This window comes from Cetorhinus maximus, chromosome 2, assembly GCF_964194155.1.
Source record: "Cetorhinus maximus chromosome 2, sCetMax3.hap1.1, whole genome shotgun sequence".
NCBI lineage: Eukaryota > Metazoa > Chordata > Chondrichthyes > Lamniformes > Cetorhinidae > Cetorhinus > Cetorhinus maximus.
In genome coordinates, this window is record NC_135880.1 from 189,433,322 (window position 1) to 189,450,433 (window position 17,112).

At 43.0% G+C, this 17,112-nt stretch overlaps 1 protein-coding gene across 1 annotated transcript in view; it reads right to left on the minus strand.

Annotated features, from left to right (window-relative positions):
• Positions 1-16,560, minus strand: part of ets1 (v-ets avian erythroblastosis virus E26 oncogene homolog 1) — a 101,409-nt gene extending 84,849 nt beyond the window's left edge. Inside the window, exons 1-3 of the mRNA XM_078530833.1 lie at positions 16,290-16,560; positions 15,097-15,178; positions 4,310-4,448 (exon numbers count right to left, since the gene is read on the minus strand). Coding sequence (XP_078386959.1) covers positions 4,310-4,448; positions 15,097-15,165 — 208 coding nt within the window. The 5' untranslated portion in view covers positions 15,166-15,178; positions 16,290-16,560. The remainder of the gene's footprint in view (positions 1-4,309; positions 4,449-15,096; positions 15,179-16,289) is intronic.
• Positions 16,561-17,112: the final 552 nt, after the last annotated feature.

Consider the following 17,112-nt stretch of genomic DNA (forward strand, 5'->3'; position numbering starts at 1 on the left):
ACTCCACCATAGACCTTCCAGTATTTGTGACAAAGTTGCATTAAAAGAAGTGTGGGAAAAGTTTACCAGCCAAGCCTACTGAATGGGATGGGATGGAATAAAAGCAAGTGTCACAGAGTGACAGGAAGCAACAAATGATATTGAGGTCAGGGATCATAAATTCAAAGTCCTTCTAGAGACATTTTTGTTAAAAATTTAAAATCTGCAGATACTGTGCTACTTTAGAGTTGATAATGGAAATGCATCTTGGTTTGGTTTACTACATTGATAAGAGAGACTTTGCATTAACTGTGTTACAGGGATTTAGAGTTTGTTTGACATAGATGTGTAGGTGAAGGTGAAGGGCCAAAGTCTACATTGCAGGACACCGCCTAGGATGAAAACGAATAGGAGTAAAGGTGAATTAAGAATAGTGATTAGGTCACATAAAATTTTTAGGGAATTTTAGGAGGAAGGGAAAATTGCTGGAGGTGACCATGCATTGTTTTGAGGGACTCGGAAATGAATGAATTAGAGCAGGACATGGCACAAAGATGCTCGGATTCAACTTGATCAATGTGAAAGAAGGAAGAATGTGAAGGGTAACTTACTTCAAATCTATAGAAGGAACAAGAGTGAAAATTTGGGGAAAAAAAGCACTAACCTTCTTGATAAAATAGAGAGACACAAGAAAAGTCCTGATAGAGTTGCTGTTTTGGAGGTGAAGACTCCGAGTGGTTAGTGATAAGGCTCAGATCAGATGTGTGATAACTCTGCATTTGGTGCACAGGTTTGCCTTCCTGTTTGTAGTTCTCTGTTGATCACCAGGCATTATTATTGTGTTGGCTTGTGGTGCATAACTCTTCTCTCTAGAATAAACGCTTTACCAATTTTGTTTCACAACATAACACGTTTTAAGTGAATGCCAATCATAAGCACTTAATTATACCATCTTCTCTCCATTGCTCTGCTCACCAGTGTCGGGAATGCCAGTGACATTTTTAGTGCAAAACTAAGTGCCAGCTGTACTGTTACCTCTTTATTAACAGAAGAAATTGGATGGGCCTTTTTAAACGTTCAAATTGAGCCTAAATTTGCTTCAGATGCTGTTACACTGCAGGACCTGAGTGATTTGAGACTATCTGCTAATGACAGTCTCACACCACTTGCTAACTATTCAAGCCATGGTCAGATTGCAGGCCTCAGTCTGAACTTTGTGTTTCAATCAACACACAAATTGCAGTTTAATTGTCCTTTAACTTTGTTGGGTGCTGAGAGCAATGGGTGGAAAGCTGGGCTGGAAAACCAAGGGAAGGGTGACGGGGATGGGAAATGCTAGGAAGCATTCCCCAAGGGAAATGCTGGGACGAAACCCAAGAAGATAAACTACTGCACTACCAGCACATTTGCAGCTCCTTTCATTCCTTTCTCAACTACCACTAAGAATAACAATAACCTGTGTCTATGTGGGTCCAGATTTTCACATAGTTGGAATGACTCCGGAGCCATCCAGTAGGCCGAACCCAATTCCGAGATTCCTGCCCAATTCCCGGTGCTCCAAATTTTCACTGGTGCGGGATAAATGTGCGGGTAGTGAGTGTGCACACTGCACTTATGACCTGGCTGGCTGTATTGCTGGGTTGGCATCTCCTATCCCCCCGCAATTTTCTGGACAATTTTGATGAGGACGGGTGTAAGAATTATTTCAGCAGAACTGGATACCCTCATTATGCAATTTGGTTGAGAGCCCAGACTTTCAAAAGGGTTTTCTCAGCAGGGGTTCTGTTTTGACAGCTGTAGAGAACTGTTGACATTACTTGACTGATATATTTAGGCAGTTATAATAAATTATTCTTCCTGTGATCCCTTTTGTCAATGTCTCAATGTTTATTTGCATAAGATTAAGAGCAGTGAAGTGTTTGAAGCCTCTGTTATTGATATGTTAATGGTCTGCTTGACACTTTTTAATAGGGGTTGTAGGAATAGCAGTTTTATTTCCAAAAGAAGATTTGTGAACAGGTGTTTTTTTTTTCTGAGCAGGTCCACACGTGTCACTGTTTGTATATGGTTTATTGCTTCTATACATTGTGTATACTGGGTGAATGGACAAGGAGAGCCCATGAGTTGGCATGGAAGGTATCAGAGAACATGGATAGGTGGAGGGCATGAGTTGGCCTGGGGCTTTATGGGGCCATGGGGATGGCTGGGGAGCATCATGATTTGGCACTGGGACGTATGGGTCATGGAGAGTGGGCGGGAGGTGAGCGGTAAAGGGACTCACATCCTTTAATACAACTGGGTGAAGTTCCAGAGAACTGAAGAAGGCCTTTAAACCAGCCCACCTCGCCACTCAGCTGCCCGTGGCCACCTCTGGCCTTCATCTGGGGACAGCAGGCCCAACTCAATCTCGCACTTGCCCCTCGGAGCAGGAACTGTGCCATTTGGGGGGCCTTTATACCAAGTGGACCTGAAGAGTCAGGAAGACTGGTAGTGGAAATCTGGGCCATAGAGTCTTTAATGTAATAAAATGTTCCAGGAAGCTTTGCAAAGACATTATAAAACAAAAGGACACTGAGCCAAATAAGGAAATATAGGTCAGATGGGCAAAATGTTGGCCAAAGAACCACGTTTTAATATGTGTCTTAAAGGAGGAAAGTGAGGTGAAGAGGTTTAGGATGGAATTCCAGAGCTTAGGGCCAAAACAACTGAAGGCACCAATGCTAGAACAATTAAAATTGGACATGCTAAATAGTTGAGTTAGAGGTCTTCAGATATCTCCGAGTTGGAGATGGCAAGGTCAAGTGGGTGGCTGTGAATATGGGTGGGGAGCTTATATGGAAAGTGAGATTAAGGGAGAGTAGGAGAAGAATGATTTCAGAAGGCAGGCAGAGAACATGATGAAATGAGGTGGAGGTTAAAACCATCTATGATGGGAAGTTGCTCAGCCCAAAGGCTGAGGGAGGAAAGCAGTGTAGATATCTCATTGAGAAAATTGGCATGGTACTTGGATGGCCAGTAGAGAACAGGATTTTAAATGAAACTTGAGAGAGGTGGAACAAGTTGAGATGTTCAAAGGAGGAGAAAGTGTCATAGGAATATGGGTCAGACCAAGGTGAGATTTGGTTATAAGAGCCACACCACTACTGTGCCAGTCTGGACTGTCACAGATACAGATACAGTTAGGGGGAAGGTGGTAGCAGCTCTCAGCCAGGGTTCCATCAGCCATGATGTCGATGCAATCATCCACAATAAGCTTACAGATTACAAGGGCTTTGTTAGCGAGCGAAAATACATTATAGAGGGAGGTGCGGAAAGGGGCGGCAATAGCAGGGCCACTGGCAGAGTCTACAAGATCACCACTGGGAAGGTGGAGTTGAACAGTGAGTAGATTGTCAAGATCGGCCCCCAACAGGTTTGCTGGAGAGGAAGGTCGATGAAAGAGTTGGATGGGCAGTTGTGGTTGCCGTTTGTGAGGAGGCAGTGACGGGTGCCTCAACAGACCCTTTAAAGAATTCCAACAGAGGCTTAGAGTGAATCTGGAGGCTTATCTAAGAAGAAGCCAAGCCTAGGATGGCAGGAGGTGAGTAGGATGGTGATGGAGTACTGAAGAGTTGGGGCAGGGATTTGGGAAGGCAGATTAACTGAAAGGGGAGAAATTAAAGGAGGCCTAATGATAGGAGAGAAAGGTTGAGGAATGGTAAAGAGAAAATAAGTAAAAAGGAGGAAAATGATAAAGTGGAAATGGAAGAGATGAGCTCAGGTCCAGAGCAGCAGCCAAAGTACACACACAAATAGACACAAGAAGCAGCACTTGTAGGTTTCACGCCATGAAAGAATGGATTAAACCAGGTCAAACTGACCTTACATCATTTACATCAGTTTTGATGAAGGCTTTCTACTCAACATGTAAGCCTTCGTTTTCCCCTCCAAATACCAATGGAATTGCTATGCATTTGAAGTATTTTCTTGTATTACTTCAGCTTTCGTTTATTTATCTTTGTTTATATCCTTAATCAGAGAGAGATCATCTGACAGAGATAAAAAGGATATAATAGTCAAGGTCAGGGCACCTTAAATGAAAAGGCAGAGTTTCACAGGAGAGATAAGATCTTCATCAGAGAGAGAAAATCTTCATCCATGTGAGTAAAACTTCAAAGGTTCGATCTTCGGATGACCTTCCTCCTTCTGATCAGTTTTAATTTGAACCCATTTACAAGGATAAAATGCCACCTCCAGATACATTCAGCACTGGAGTTGCAACGCACAGATTTTTTTGGGAGTGGGGAGAGGGAGGGGTTATTGATGTGCTGTACTTTTTTCTCTTTCTTACCTGGGGTGAAGTACTCGAGGCCAGTAGGTACCTCCTGAGCTGCAAGCTCATCCTGCTGTTGGTAGTAGAATCTTTGCTGGTAGTAATCAGGAAATCCAATCATGGGTGGGTCCCCACACATGTCAACAGGGACCTGCCTCTGAAATAGAGAAACAATACAGTACCACATGATATGGAAGCCCACTTCAAATACATACAAACATTAATAACTAAATTCTTTATATCAGACATAATGCCAGCCAATATCTTGGTTGATGGGTTCAGAGAGGTTACACATTGCTCTCGTTTGAGCATGGTCTGATTCAGAACAATGAGAGATCATTTGCAGACAACATTACCACATTAACCACTCTCAATTCAGGTACAGCAGGCTAGGTGTAGACTACATCCCTCTATGTAGTTCCATTAACCTAGATTCTAGATTAGGTGTAGCATGAGTTAGATACAGAGTAAAGCACATTCTACACTACCCCATCAAATGCTCTTAGGGCAGGTACAGTGCAAGTTAGATACAGAGTAAATTTCCCTCTACAGTGTCCAGTGTTATTTTCCCCATGCAAACTGTAAACCAAAATAAGTAGAAATTAACTGAATGACCCCCAAAAGAAGAAATTACCAACAAGACTATTTTTGTAACTTTTACTTAAACCAAATTAGAATCAACCTAAATTAAACATGAATTAACAGGCAAATGATACTTCCAATAAAAAGGTAAATTTCACTTCAAATAGTAAATACAGCAGATATGTCTTACACAACCACAAGCATTCGCATCACTCCGCACAGACATGTGGCGCTATATGGCTACACAGTTCCACAATATGCTGTTCTTTATTCAAAAAGAGTAGGTCTGGAGTCCTATCTGACAGCAGCTTTCACCTCTGAGTTTCACAGGTATGGCTATCATCAGTATGACACACTTCTTAGAACTCTCTCTGTCTGTCTGTCTCTCTCTCTCTCTCAGGTCATGATGGTCCTGATTGTGTAGCTTTCCAGAGTTCCTTTTCAACCAATCAATAATTTCCCAGTTTATGGTTTGGCCACTTCTGATGAAATACCTAGCTCTTAAGCATCTCCGATCTATTCACACAGCTTTCCAGCATTTAGACCTTTTTAGCCTGCTCACACAATACCTCCAAGAGCTCCTGTCTCCTTTTCTGCCAAACAGTAAAAACTGAACTCTTCCTGAGAGAGATTTGCATATTCTCTCAGGAATTTGATGTATTCCTATTTCTGTCTCTGTCCGTTTTCTCTTCGTACCTGCATCTGTGTTGTGATCGTTTTATGCTTCTAGCTCTCCTCTGTGTCTCACATTGGGATTCCATATCTTAACTTTCTTCCTGTTGGTTCTGCTTCTAGGTCAAGGGTCATCAAGTCACATGGACCAGTTTTTTTTTTATTCTCCAAGAAAAGTACAATTGATCCCTTTACAATTGATGCAAAGTCTTAGAGATACTTTTCAATATTCTTAAAAACAATTACAGATTCCAGAGATATTTTCAAGAAATTATAAATTTTCCATACTGTACTGCTTCTGGGTTAAAAGTTGACTCACCAGCCAGAGACCCACAAGGAAGTCACAGCATGGGTTACATCCAGAGGAAAGTTCCCTCCACTCAGTTCTTACTATGTGCCTCAACCTTGAACAAGCTTTTCCTACTGTACTAGTGATACTTCTTTTTTTCCATTCTTTATTTGTTTTTGGGATGTGAGTGCCGCTGACAAGGCCAGCATTCACTGCCCATCCTTAATTGCCCTTAATTGGATATACTCTGTTTCAGGTTTCACAAATGGAGTCTATGGGGATAGATCTGTCAGGGATTGTGGTTCTTCCCACTCAGATCGGGATGGCCCTGTATTAGGCCAACAGTTAGAACCATTATTCCACTATGAACCAAATACTTCAATAAGTGCCTATGTGTGGCAATATGTCCAAAACATGGACTGCAGCCATGCGGAGTAGGAAAGTGGAAATCATGTTAAAAATACATGTTCTAGCCATCTTGTGCTATGTATTAGTTTTCCAATGTACCACGCTGTCTTAATGTTGCGTTTCATCTGCAATCAGAAACTAAAGGAAACATATCTCAGTCTATGCTAATAATAAATGTAATCTGTAACAGGAAAGACAAATTAATATTTAACTAATTTAATAGTATTTAATGAATAGAATTTACACCACCGAAAACAGGTGATTTGGTCCAACAATATGCCATTGTTTATACTCCGCATGAGCCACTTATTTCATCTAATGCTTTCATTCCCTATTATTCCTTTTTCTGTCATATTCAGTAGTTTCCTCTTAAACACATCCATGCCATTTGCCTTAACTGCTCAATGTCTTAGCAAGTTCCACATTCTAACTGCTTAAAGAAGTTTGTCCTAAATTCCTTATTGGATTTATTAGTAACAATTTGTCCTAGTTTTGGACTCCCCACATCACTACCTCTATCTTATCAAACACCTTCATAATTTTAAAGACCTCAATTATTTCTTATTCTTTCATGGCAAGGCCAGCATTTGTTGCCCACCCCTAATTGCCTTGAACTGAGTGGCGAGATAGGCTATTTTGGAGGGCAGTTAAGAGTCAACCACATTGCTATGGGTCTGGAGTCACATGTAGACCAGAACAGGTAAGGATGGCAGATTTTTTTCCCTCAAGGGCATTAAAGAACCAGATGGGTTTCCACGACAATCAATGATAGTTTCAAAGTCACCATTCCTGAGACTAGCTTTATATTCCAGATTTATTAATTGAAGTTAAATTCCACCCATTGCCATGATGGGATTTGAATCCACGTACCCAGAGCATTAGCCTGGGCCGCTGGATAACTAGTCTAATGACATTACCACTATGCCACAGTCACCCCTCTTCGGTCAGCTCTCCACCTTCCCTTCAGCTCTATCTTTCCTGGTACTTGTACTGTCTCAGTTTGTGAATCAGCTTTGTCAGAGGTACTGCACTATGCTCCAAATGAGGTATTAAACCTATTTCTGGTGATTCAGTAGACAGTAAAATCCCTGTGCTCTCAGTGTTTTAACCAACATTCACTCTTCAATCAAAATCCACCAAACAGATTAACTGGTCATTCATCTGATTGCTATTTGTAAGATCTTGCTGTATGCATAATTTCTGCTCTGCTTGCCTAAATAGTATCACTATTTCAAAGGAATTCACTATACAGAAAGCATTTTGAGATGTTTGAGAAACATGAAGCAGTGCTTTTTTCTATAATAGTTATTATACACATTTTAGAATCTGCAAAATGACTTTCAATGCTCAAAGCTTAATAATTATTTCCTACTATATTGTAATACTTTATCATTCTCAAACCTAGATTGAAAAATTAATGTGATTGCAGCCAATCAACTCAGCAGCAAACTGAGCAAATCAATGTCACAACGAGAGTGACATGGATCAGAGGATTACTAACAGTTCTGCAGATAATAGATAGCAATGCTGCTTCTTACCATATCTAGTATTGATGGTGCCCTCAGCTGAGAAATCCTCAGAGTTGGTTTTAAAGTTTCATTTATGGTATTGTATAAAAAATAACTCCAGTTTTTCAATGCATAGAGAAGTGAGAGACAGCCTGAGGCAGAGAGGTTTATCACTGATCACCAGATGCAGTGGCTGGCATCTGCTGTTTCTTACCCATTTGCCTCTGGCATTGACCAATCCCTGTTCTAATCACAGAGAAGTCAAATGAAGAAAGCTGTGCTCCAGCAACATCATTAAACCATTTCAATTACCCAAGCCCACTGTCATCTTCTAATTAATGAACTCTCATTGAAAATTGCCACCCACCATGTCTCCATTAATAGGGTCATGTGTAAAGAGATCCTTCCTTTCCACCTTTCTTCTTCCTCCAACTGAACCTTGCCAGGGACCCAGAAATCAACTTTAAAACTCCTGGTTGGCCTACCTCAGTGCTACCCTAAGAGATCACTGGAAAGCCTGAGTATCACAGTGGCTATGTTCCTGGACTAGAAATCTAGAGGCCTGAAAAATTATTCTGACTCGGCACTTTACAGCCTTTCGGACTGAATATTGAGTTCAAAAATTTTAGATCATGAACTCTCGCCTCCATCCCCACCCCCTTTCTGATTATTCCCCCTCCTTTTTGTTTTTTCCAATAATTTATATAGATTTTTCTTTTCCCACCTATTTCCATTATTTTTAAATGTATTTCCATCCATTGTTTTATCTCTACCTTTTGGCCTTTTTCGATTCCTTCACCCCACCCCACCCCCACTAGGGCTATCTGTACCTTGCTTGTCCTGTTTTCTATCCTTAATTAGCACATTCCTTTAGATAATATCACCACCTTCAACACCTTTGTCCTTTTGTCTGTGACATCTTTTGGTTGTCTCCACCTATCACTGGCCCTCTACTCAGCTCTCATGTCCCAACCCCCCCCACCCTTAAACCAGCTTATATTTCACCCCTTTTCTATTTTTCCTTAGTTCTGTTGAAGAGTCATGCAGACTCGAAACGTTAACTGTGTTCCTCTCCACAGATGCTGTCAGACCTGCTGAGTTTTTCCAGGTATTTTTGTTTTTGTTTTCAATTTCCAGCATCTACAGTTTTTTGCTTTTATCTTTGGCCTGAAAAATTTATTGGGAGACATGAATTTGAATCCTAACAAAACAGTTGAGGAAGGATTAGGCAACTTACAGCCTTCTGAACTTAACATTTTGAATTCAACAACTTCAGACCATGAACTCCCTCCTCCATCCTCACCCCCTTTTTCTAATCCCCTTTCTTCGCCATTCATTTTTATTTTTTATCCACTTATTTTATTTTTATTTTTATTCATTTATCTGTAGTTTTATCCCCATTTTTATCCCATTTTCTACCCTTTTGTTCCCCACCACCATGCTCTCCCCCAACCCCATCCCCTACAGGGCCATCTGTCACTTGTTCCAAGTTGCCCTTTTACACAATGCCTGTTCTGCAATAACCACATTCTGCTTTCTTACCTTTATGCCACTATTAGCACCTTTTTTAGCACTAAACACTACCACTAAACGCTCCCTTTATCTTTTAGTTTATGACATCTTTGTCAATCCCTCCTTTATCCCCACCTATCACTGGCCTTCTATCCAGCTTCACCTGCCCCACCCTCCTTAACCAGTGCGAATTGCATCATGTTTCCACTTCTCTTCAGCTCTGAAGGTCATACAGACTCGAAACGTCAACTTTGTTTTTTTTTCTCCACAGATGCTGTCAGACCTGCTGAGTTTTTCCAGCATTTTCTGTTTTAAAACGGTTGAGGATTTTAAATTTAATTAACTAAATCAAACTTTGGAATTCCAAGCTAATATCAGTAATGATGACCATGAAACGACTGATGGTTGAGGTCGCAGTCAGATCAGCCATGATCTTATTGAATGGCAGATCAGGCTCAAGGGGCCGATTGGCCTACTCCTGCTCCTAGTTTGTATGTTTGTAAACGGCCCAGCAAGCCACTTAGTTGTACTCAAGGCTCACCACTTTTCTCAAGGGCTATTAGGGGTATACAATCAATGCTGGCATTTCCAGTGGTGCCCACATCTTGTGACTGAATTTAAAAAATTACAACTGCCTTTTGAGACATTTCGAAGAGATACTTCATAAAAAATGTCTCAAATGCAGGACATAAATCCCATGAAAAGAAACTAACTGCCCACAATCTGGTGCAAATAGTACAGTATTCTCCCAAGTTTCCTCCCTCTTCAAACAAAGTGAGGTTTTGGTCAAAGTTTTCTTTGGACAATGCCCCTTTAACAGCACAAGAATTTCAAATAATAAAAATAAAGAAATCCCTCTAGGGTATCCTAACTCTCCCATTGAAGCCGACATCTCCAGTAATTTAAATTTTCTGTAGAAGCCCATCCTTCCAGTACCATCAATGGACCATTAAAGCTCATCCCCCCCCACAGCTCTTCGACAGAAGCACATGCCTCTAAGACACTGGGCCAGAACTTCCATGGAGTGGCAATCACATTGGATTACGACTCTGCTCCTATTCACTTCCACTGAAATGCAGTCGCACCTTCCTCACCCGACCTTTGACTCAGGCCGGGTGAAAATAGTGCAGTACAGCAGCTTCACAAGGCTTTCTGTCAAGTGCAGCGGCATTGCGGGAAGGAAGACATAACCCCCTTTTTTTTTGCAGCACTAGTTGCTGTAAAGCAGGTAGATTTAAGATCCAGCCACTTTAAGAAGCCAGGGAGAAGGTAAGTGCATAAGGTAAGTGGGTAGGATGGGGGGGAAGGTGTGTGGGTGGAGCATGGCCGGTAGGGGTGCAGTGGGGTGGTGTTCAGTGGGGGCTTGTGGTCGTGGGTAAGTGTGGTTGGGGTAGTGGTCAGTGGGGAGGGAGGGATAGTTGTGACAGTGGAGCAGACAGGTGGTCACTGATGGGGATCGGATGATCAGTGGGGTTGTCGGAGTGGGGTGATCAGGAGGGTATTCGGGGGTGGGGTGGTAATCAGGGTCGGGACGGTGGTCCATGGTTCGGGGGGAGGTGAGGGGTTAGTGGGTGGATTGGGACAGTAGTTGGGAGATCCAATGGGGAGTCCCGGTGGGGGTGGGGGCGGGGCAATACTATACTTATGAGGAGTTAGAAGTGATTTTAATTCTTCTAACGCTTCCTGCGTAACTATTCCTGTAAGAGAATTGGAACCATCCAAAATTGATCAGAGTAAATCAGAGTTTCGGATGTGTTCCCATTGCAGAGGAATTTCCCAACAAGCAATCCTTGGAAGTTATGGCTGACTTGCTCATTGAAGCCATTGTCTGGTACCCCAGTTCTCTCACTGAGAGCCATATTTCTGGTACACTAAGTCTTCCAGACAATCTCCTAAACATGTGCACATGCACTCATACAGTTGCACACACTGAGTAACAACTCACCCAGTTGCATATATAGTCAGACTCTCCCACTCACATTAACACACATACACACACTTAGTCACATAAACAGGGTGGAACTTTCACCTCTGTGGTGAAAAACCGGGTCCAGGGACTGTTCCAGGATCCTGAATCTGCTCCCATGAGGAATCAGCCACCAACCTGGAATTTTGACCCAGGTGCTCCCTTAATTGGCATGGAGACAGGTTCCCTTGTCCAGTTAAGAGTGATGGGCATGGTCTCAAAGCTAGTGGACCAATCAGTGGCCTACAGTGGCCTTTGGTTGCAGTCCCTCCAGGCAGACAGGGAGGGCCTGAGACCTGTCCAGAGTGCTGGGCACTGTGGCCTGCCACTGAATAAGCACTTCCCGGGAGCTTAACTGGTCCCGTTGTGCCAGGAAACTGGAGGTAGACTAGAAAAACCTAGTCAGCCTTTATTATTTACCCTTAACTAAGCTTTTAATGAGACTAATTGCCTGGGGCAGCCTTGCTGGGCCCCAAATTTTGGCTGGCATTTAGAATGGGGTTGAGGAGCAGCATGCTGGTTGGCCTTGTAACTTTCAGACCGTAATTTTTGGACCCTATCTGCCTCCATTCCCAACCTCGAAAGGGTGTGAAAATTCAGCCACAGTGTTACACAGTCACATATACTCATTTCCATATTTAAATATCGACAGCTTTTGGCCTCCAGTCTTCTTCACCAGGTAAAGTTCTGAGACCAGCTGAAACAAAAATAACAAGAACACACTGCACTTATAGAATGTCTTTCATGTGGAAACACTTCCCAAGGCACCTCACAGGGATGTAAGGAAGCAAATGGACACCAAGCCAAAGAAGAAAAACCAAAGCTGGATCAATGATTTGGGTTATAAGAGAAAGTGTAAGGTGTATAAGAGTATGGATGTATTTCCAGAACTTGGGGCCTAAGCAGCTCAAAGCACAGCCACCAAAGATGGGCCAAGGGAGAGGGGGTGCACAAGATACCAGAGTTAAAGAAATGGAGAGTTGATAGGTGTTGCACTGGGGGAAGTTATAGAGGTAGGGAGGAGTAAGGTCATGAAGGGATCTGAACATGAGGACAAGAATTTTAAATGGGTGTCTTGGAGTGATTGGATGAAAGCTGGATTGACAGGTGAAAGGGACTGCAGTAGATCAGCTGAAATTTACAGACAGTAGGGAATGGGATGCTAGCCAAGTGAGCAATAAATAGTCGCACCGGAGGCGGCAAAGGGTTTCAGATGTAGATGTCAGATGGGCTGAGGCTGGGGTGGTGACAGACGAAGTTATGAAGGTAGACGTAAGCAGTCTGGCTGACAGAGAGAATATCGGCTCATAAGCCCAATTCAGGATCAAATGGGAAACCAAAGTTGTGAGCAGTCTGGTTAGCCTGAAATAGTGACTGGAGAGGGGAATGGAGTAAGTAGCAAGGTTTTGTGATAAGCAGCTGAAGACAATGGTGTTGCTCTTCCTGCTGTTCAACTGGAGGAAATTGCAGCTCACCCAAGATCAGTTGAGAGAAGTGGAACTTTAGAAGACGTTTGACTGCTACAAGTAGATCTAGATATGCTGAGGATTTTGGCCAGAATTGGTGAATGCTGCTCATCTTGGATAAGTACAGTGTTCTACATGCGGGCATGTCAGATGCTGAACATGCATATATCCTTCAGGGGAATAAAAAAAACTAAAGCCAGGATGAAAGAGAAAGATCTGGGGATTTTAGCGCATCAATCTCCAAAGATTCATGAGTAATGGTATTGAGAGAGGAACTAGAGACACGCATTCAGGATGAAGTGCAGGAGAGATGGTGGTGTAGTGGTAAAGTCCCTGGACTGATAATCCAGAGACACAGGCTCACACTCTGGGGACCCAGTGGAATTTAAATTCAGTTAATAAATCTGGAATTGAAAGCTAGTCTCAGTAATAGTGACTATGACAGCTATCATTGATTGTTGTAAAAACCCATCTGGTTCACTAATGTCCTTTAGGGAAAGAAATCTGCCATCCTTACCTGGTCTGGCCTACATGTGACTCCAGATCCACAGCAATGTGGCTGACTCTTAACTACCCTCTGAAATGGTCTAGCAACCCACTCAGTTCAAGGACAATTAGGGATGGGCAACAAATGCTGACCTTGCCAGTGACACCCAGATCCCATGGAAGAATTTATTTCAAAAAAACACCAGAGAGGGTTCACGTGTGAGGAGGTTTGGCTTGGATTGCAAAGGGAAAGGGAGGGGGCAGCTGAATGGTCTCTATAGTGGTAACAAAAGAGTGCTTGAACTTCTTGCACTTGTTTATAAAGTTGAGGGTGGAAGGGGTGGGGAGAGTCATTTAAGGGGATACCTTGTGGTGGAGGAAATAAGTTGGGATGGGGAGCATTGTCATTGTTCTCCAGGATGAACCTTGAGGAGCTGATTGTTTTGAAGTAAAGTGTGGCCTGGAAGAGCTTGATGTAGCCCAGCTGGAGCTGGCAATGGATGGGCAGGCCATCTGCGCATCAAGACTGCATATTTTGGTCTAAAGGAAGTGAAGTTGGAGGCTGTACCAGGGGGAATGGTCAGGATGAGAGACAGTGAATGTTTCATTGTAGATAAAGTCATCAAAGGTGGAGGTGAGGGAGTGCTTAAATAAATCATCAGTTGTCTCAGTCTTGTAGTGAATGGAGGATTGAAAGCAGGGCACTTGGGAATTTCAGTTGTGTCCATAGGAGCAGGTCACTAGTCCCAGGGGCCACTAAGATTGGTCAGTTTAGACACTGGATAAGGGTGTTAGGAGAGGCAGAGGATGTGGGGAATGTGTGACGGTTGTCAACAGCAGCCCACAAATTTCTAAGTATTCACATTTCTATTTCACATGGAAGTCTTCAGCAACCAGTTTAAGGATGGTTAATTTGAGCACCAAGCAACTGAAGAAACTGACTGCAGCATGTGTGGTACATGCTATGGCCACACGCAAACAATTTTAGCAAAGTAGGTCTCAAATATGCAGTTGGACCTCTATTTGCACCTACGCTGGATGCCTACAAGGGAACCTTTCCCAAGCAACACGTAGCACAATTCTGGCACAGAACAAGAGCACACAAGCCATCCATCATATTGAACCCTTAGGATCCTGTTTTACATTTGTAAAACAAGTACAAAAATAATCAAATTTCTAAGCCTGTTTGTTATGCAGTAAATTGTTTAGTCGCCAAATTGAGTGACTATATCAGACATGGCAACGCCTCTTTCACTTTGGTACTTTAACACACTGTAATAGCTGAGAACACGGAGTTTTCTTCTCTGTTGTATTTCGACTTTCAGTGTTTCTTTTTGCCAGACCTAACGGCACATTCTAATGATTATGTTGGGTGGTTGTAAGCTTTCTTTTACTCCACTTGAATACTTAGAAATTTGTGGGCTGCTGTTGACAATCTTCACACATTCCCCACATCCATTGCCTTTCCTAACACCCTTATCCGGTGTCTAAACTGACCGATCTTAGTGGCCCCTGGGACTAATGACCTGCTCCTATGGACACAACTGGAATTCCCAAATGCCCTGCTTTCACTCCTCCATTCACTACAAGACTGAGACAACTGCTGATTTATTTAAGCACTCCCTCACCTTCACCTTTGATGACTTTATCCACAATGAAACATTCACTGTCTCTCATCCTGACCATTCCCCCTGGCACAGCCTCCAACTTCACTTCCTTTAGACCAAAGTATGCAGTCTTGATGCGCAGATGGCCCCCCCATTCACTTCCCCTGTCAACTATCCTCCAAATCCATGCTGGGGCTGTTACAGGGTGAGTAATGTTTCCTTTTGCTCACACCTCTGCCTAGGCTGTGCGATTTTACCATTTCCTGCCTCTTTCAAGGCTCCAAGTGCCTGGCTGTCCATACAACTTACCATTAAGCCCCTGTAAGATGGAGAGTAGGAGCTGCAGCTTCCAACCATTGCTTCAGGGTAATAATTCATCTTCAAGATCTGCCTAAAACCACAAGACACAACAAACAGCCTGTTAAATGTTGGATCCACTGACAGTCCCCAGGGAGGGGAAATGCTAAACTAGTTTATTCCCATTTCACAACTTGTATCTTTATCTTGGTGGATTTCTCTTAATCTGTTTTACACATTTATATCAAAATTAAATTTAAAGTGTGACAGGTCACAACACCTTGCTTCCTTTCCAAACACAAATGCAGTTTAACAATGGCTGAGTGTTTAAAATGTTAATGTGACGACTGTAATACAGAGGTCTCTATGAGGTTGGCACTGATCTATCAATTTATTAATGGTGCTAACATGAACAGTGGAGTACACACCACTGTGGTACACAATGAGGGTTACTGTTACACACCGCATTGTACACACTGACTAATATATAATCTTGTACACAATGACTGATATACACTTGCACACAGTGATTAACACAATATGTTGTGCCCAATGGTTCATATACTCTACTGTGCACACTAATAGATGTATACACAATAAATAATGCACATTCTTGTGTAGAATGATTGTTCACACTGTGCACAATGAACATTGTTTAACACTTATTAATACATATCTGCGCATAATGATTGTGCACACATTAACAAATGACTGTTCACAATGATTAATACACTTTCCTGTGCATTATGTTATGAACATTCATTGGTACACACACTCTTGCTGTGCAATGACTGATCGTGTGCTGTGCGGGACTGATACAAATGTTGCAGTGACCAATGCATTCGTGCACAGTGACCAACCCCTAGACATTGTTATCCAGGACTTATTACACACCCTGGGACACACTCAATACACGGAGTAGCACGCCTATACTGAAAGAGTTCAGGGCTGTAGGCTAAGGGAATAAAGGTTAAATCTGATTTTTTAAAATCTGATTTTTTTTTCCCCCCAGAAAAACAAACTGATTTGTAGAAACTGAAGCACTAATTATCTTGCTCAGAATTGCGAGTTCTCACTGATAATACCAAACCTCGAGACCATTCCCTCCTGAACCTTAAAGATGTTTTAGAATGAGACATTTTAAATTCAACCACGACGTGTGGCAATTGCATAGAAAGACGGACAGAATCACAGACAGTATTTACCTTGAGACTCAGTGCAGGGTTTCTCAGTGACTGGATTCCCTTCTCTCCAGGCACTCTGTTCTCCGACTCCTGGTCCCAGACCAGCTCTCACTCCTTTACACCGCTACCTTCTCCTCACTTAGTGCAAACCCTCAATTCCTCGGGGCTGGATTGTCAGAGACAGTGAGTGGACTCCACCTATTTAACAGCCCAGTGTAATTTACATCACGTCCTACCGGATCCCAACCTTCCTGAAACAGGAATTGCGAGAGGTCGCCCGGGACTGCTCTACTTACAATTATAGTCTCTCTCAGCCGAAACAAATCCTGCCCCGGGAAGACTCTGCTGGCTGACCGACATTGGGATAGTTGTAAAATTTAGGGTTTAGGCTGGCAAGAACATATAGCAGCCCTGTGCACACTAGGCTTAGTGTGGCTGGCGGCAAGGATATGAGTCCAGGGACATAACGACTAGAGAGGCAGTGGCCAGAGGGACACAGCCCAGACGGATACAGACCAGGGTGACAGTGAGCAGAGTGACAATGACCAGAGAGACACAGTGACCAGAGAGACACAGTGACCAGAGGGACACAGACCAGAGCGACAGTGAGCAGAGACACCGTGACCAGAGAGACAAAAACTAGAGAGGCAGTGACCAGAGACACAGTGGCCAGAGACACAGTGACCATGGACATAGTGACCTGGGACACTGACAAGGGAGACAGTAACCAGAAACATACTGATCAGGGAGACAGTGACCAGTGAGACCCAGAGAGACAGCAACCAGGGACATAGTGACCAGGGCATAGTGCCCAGACAGACCGTGATCAGGGACACAGTAACCA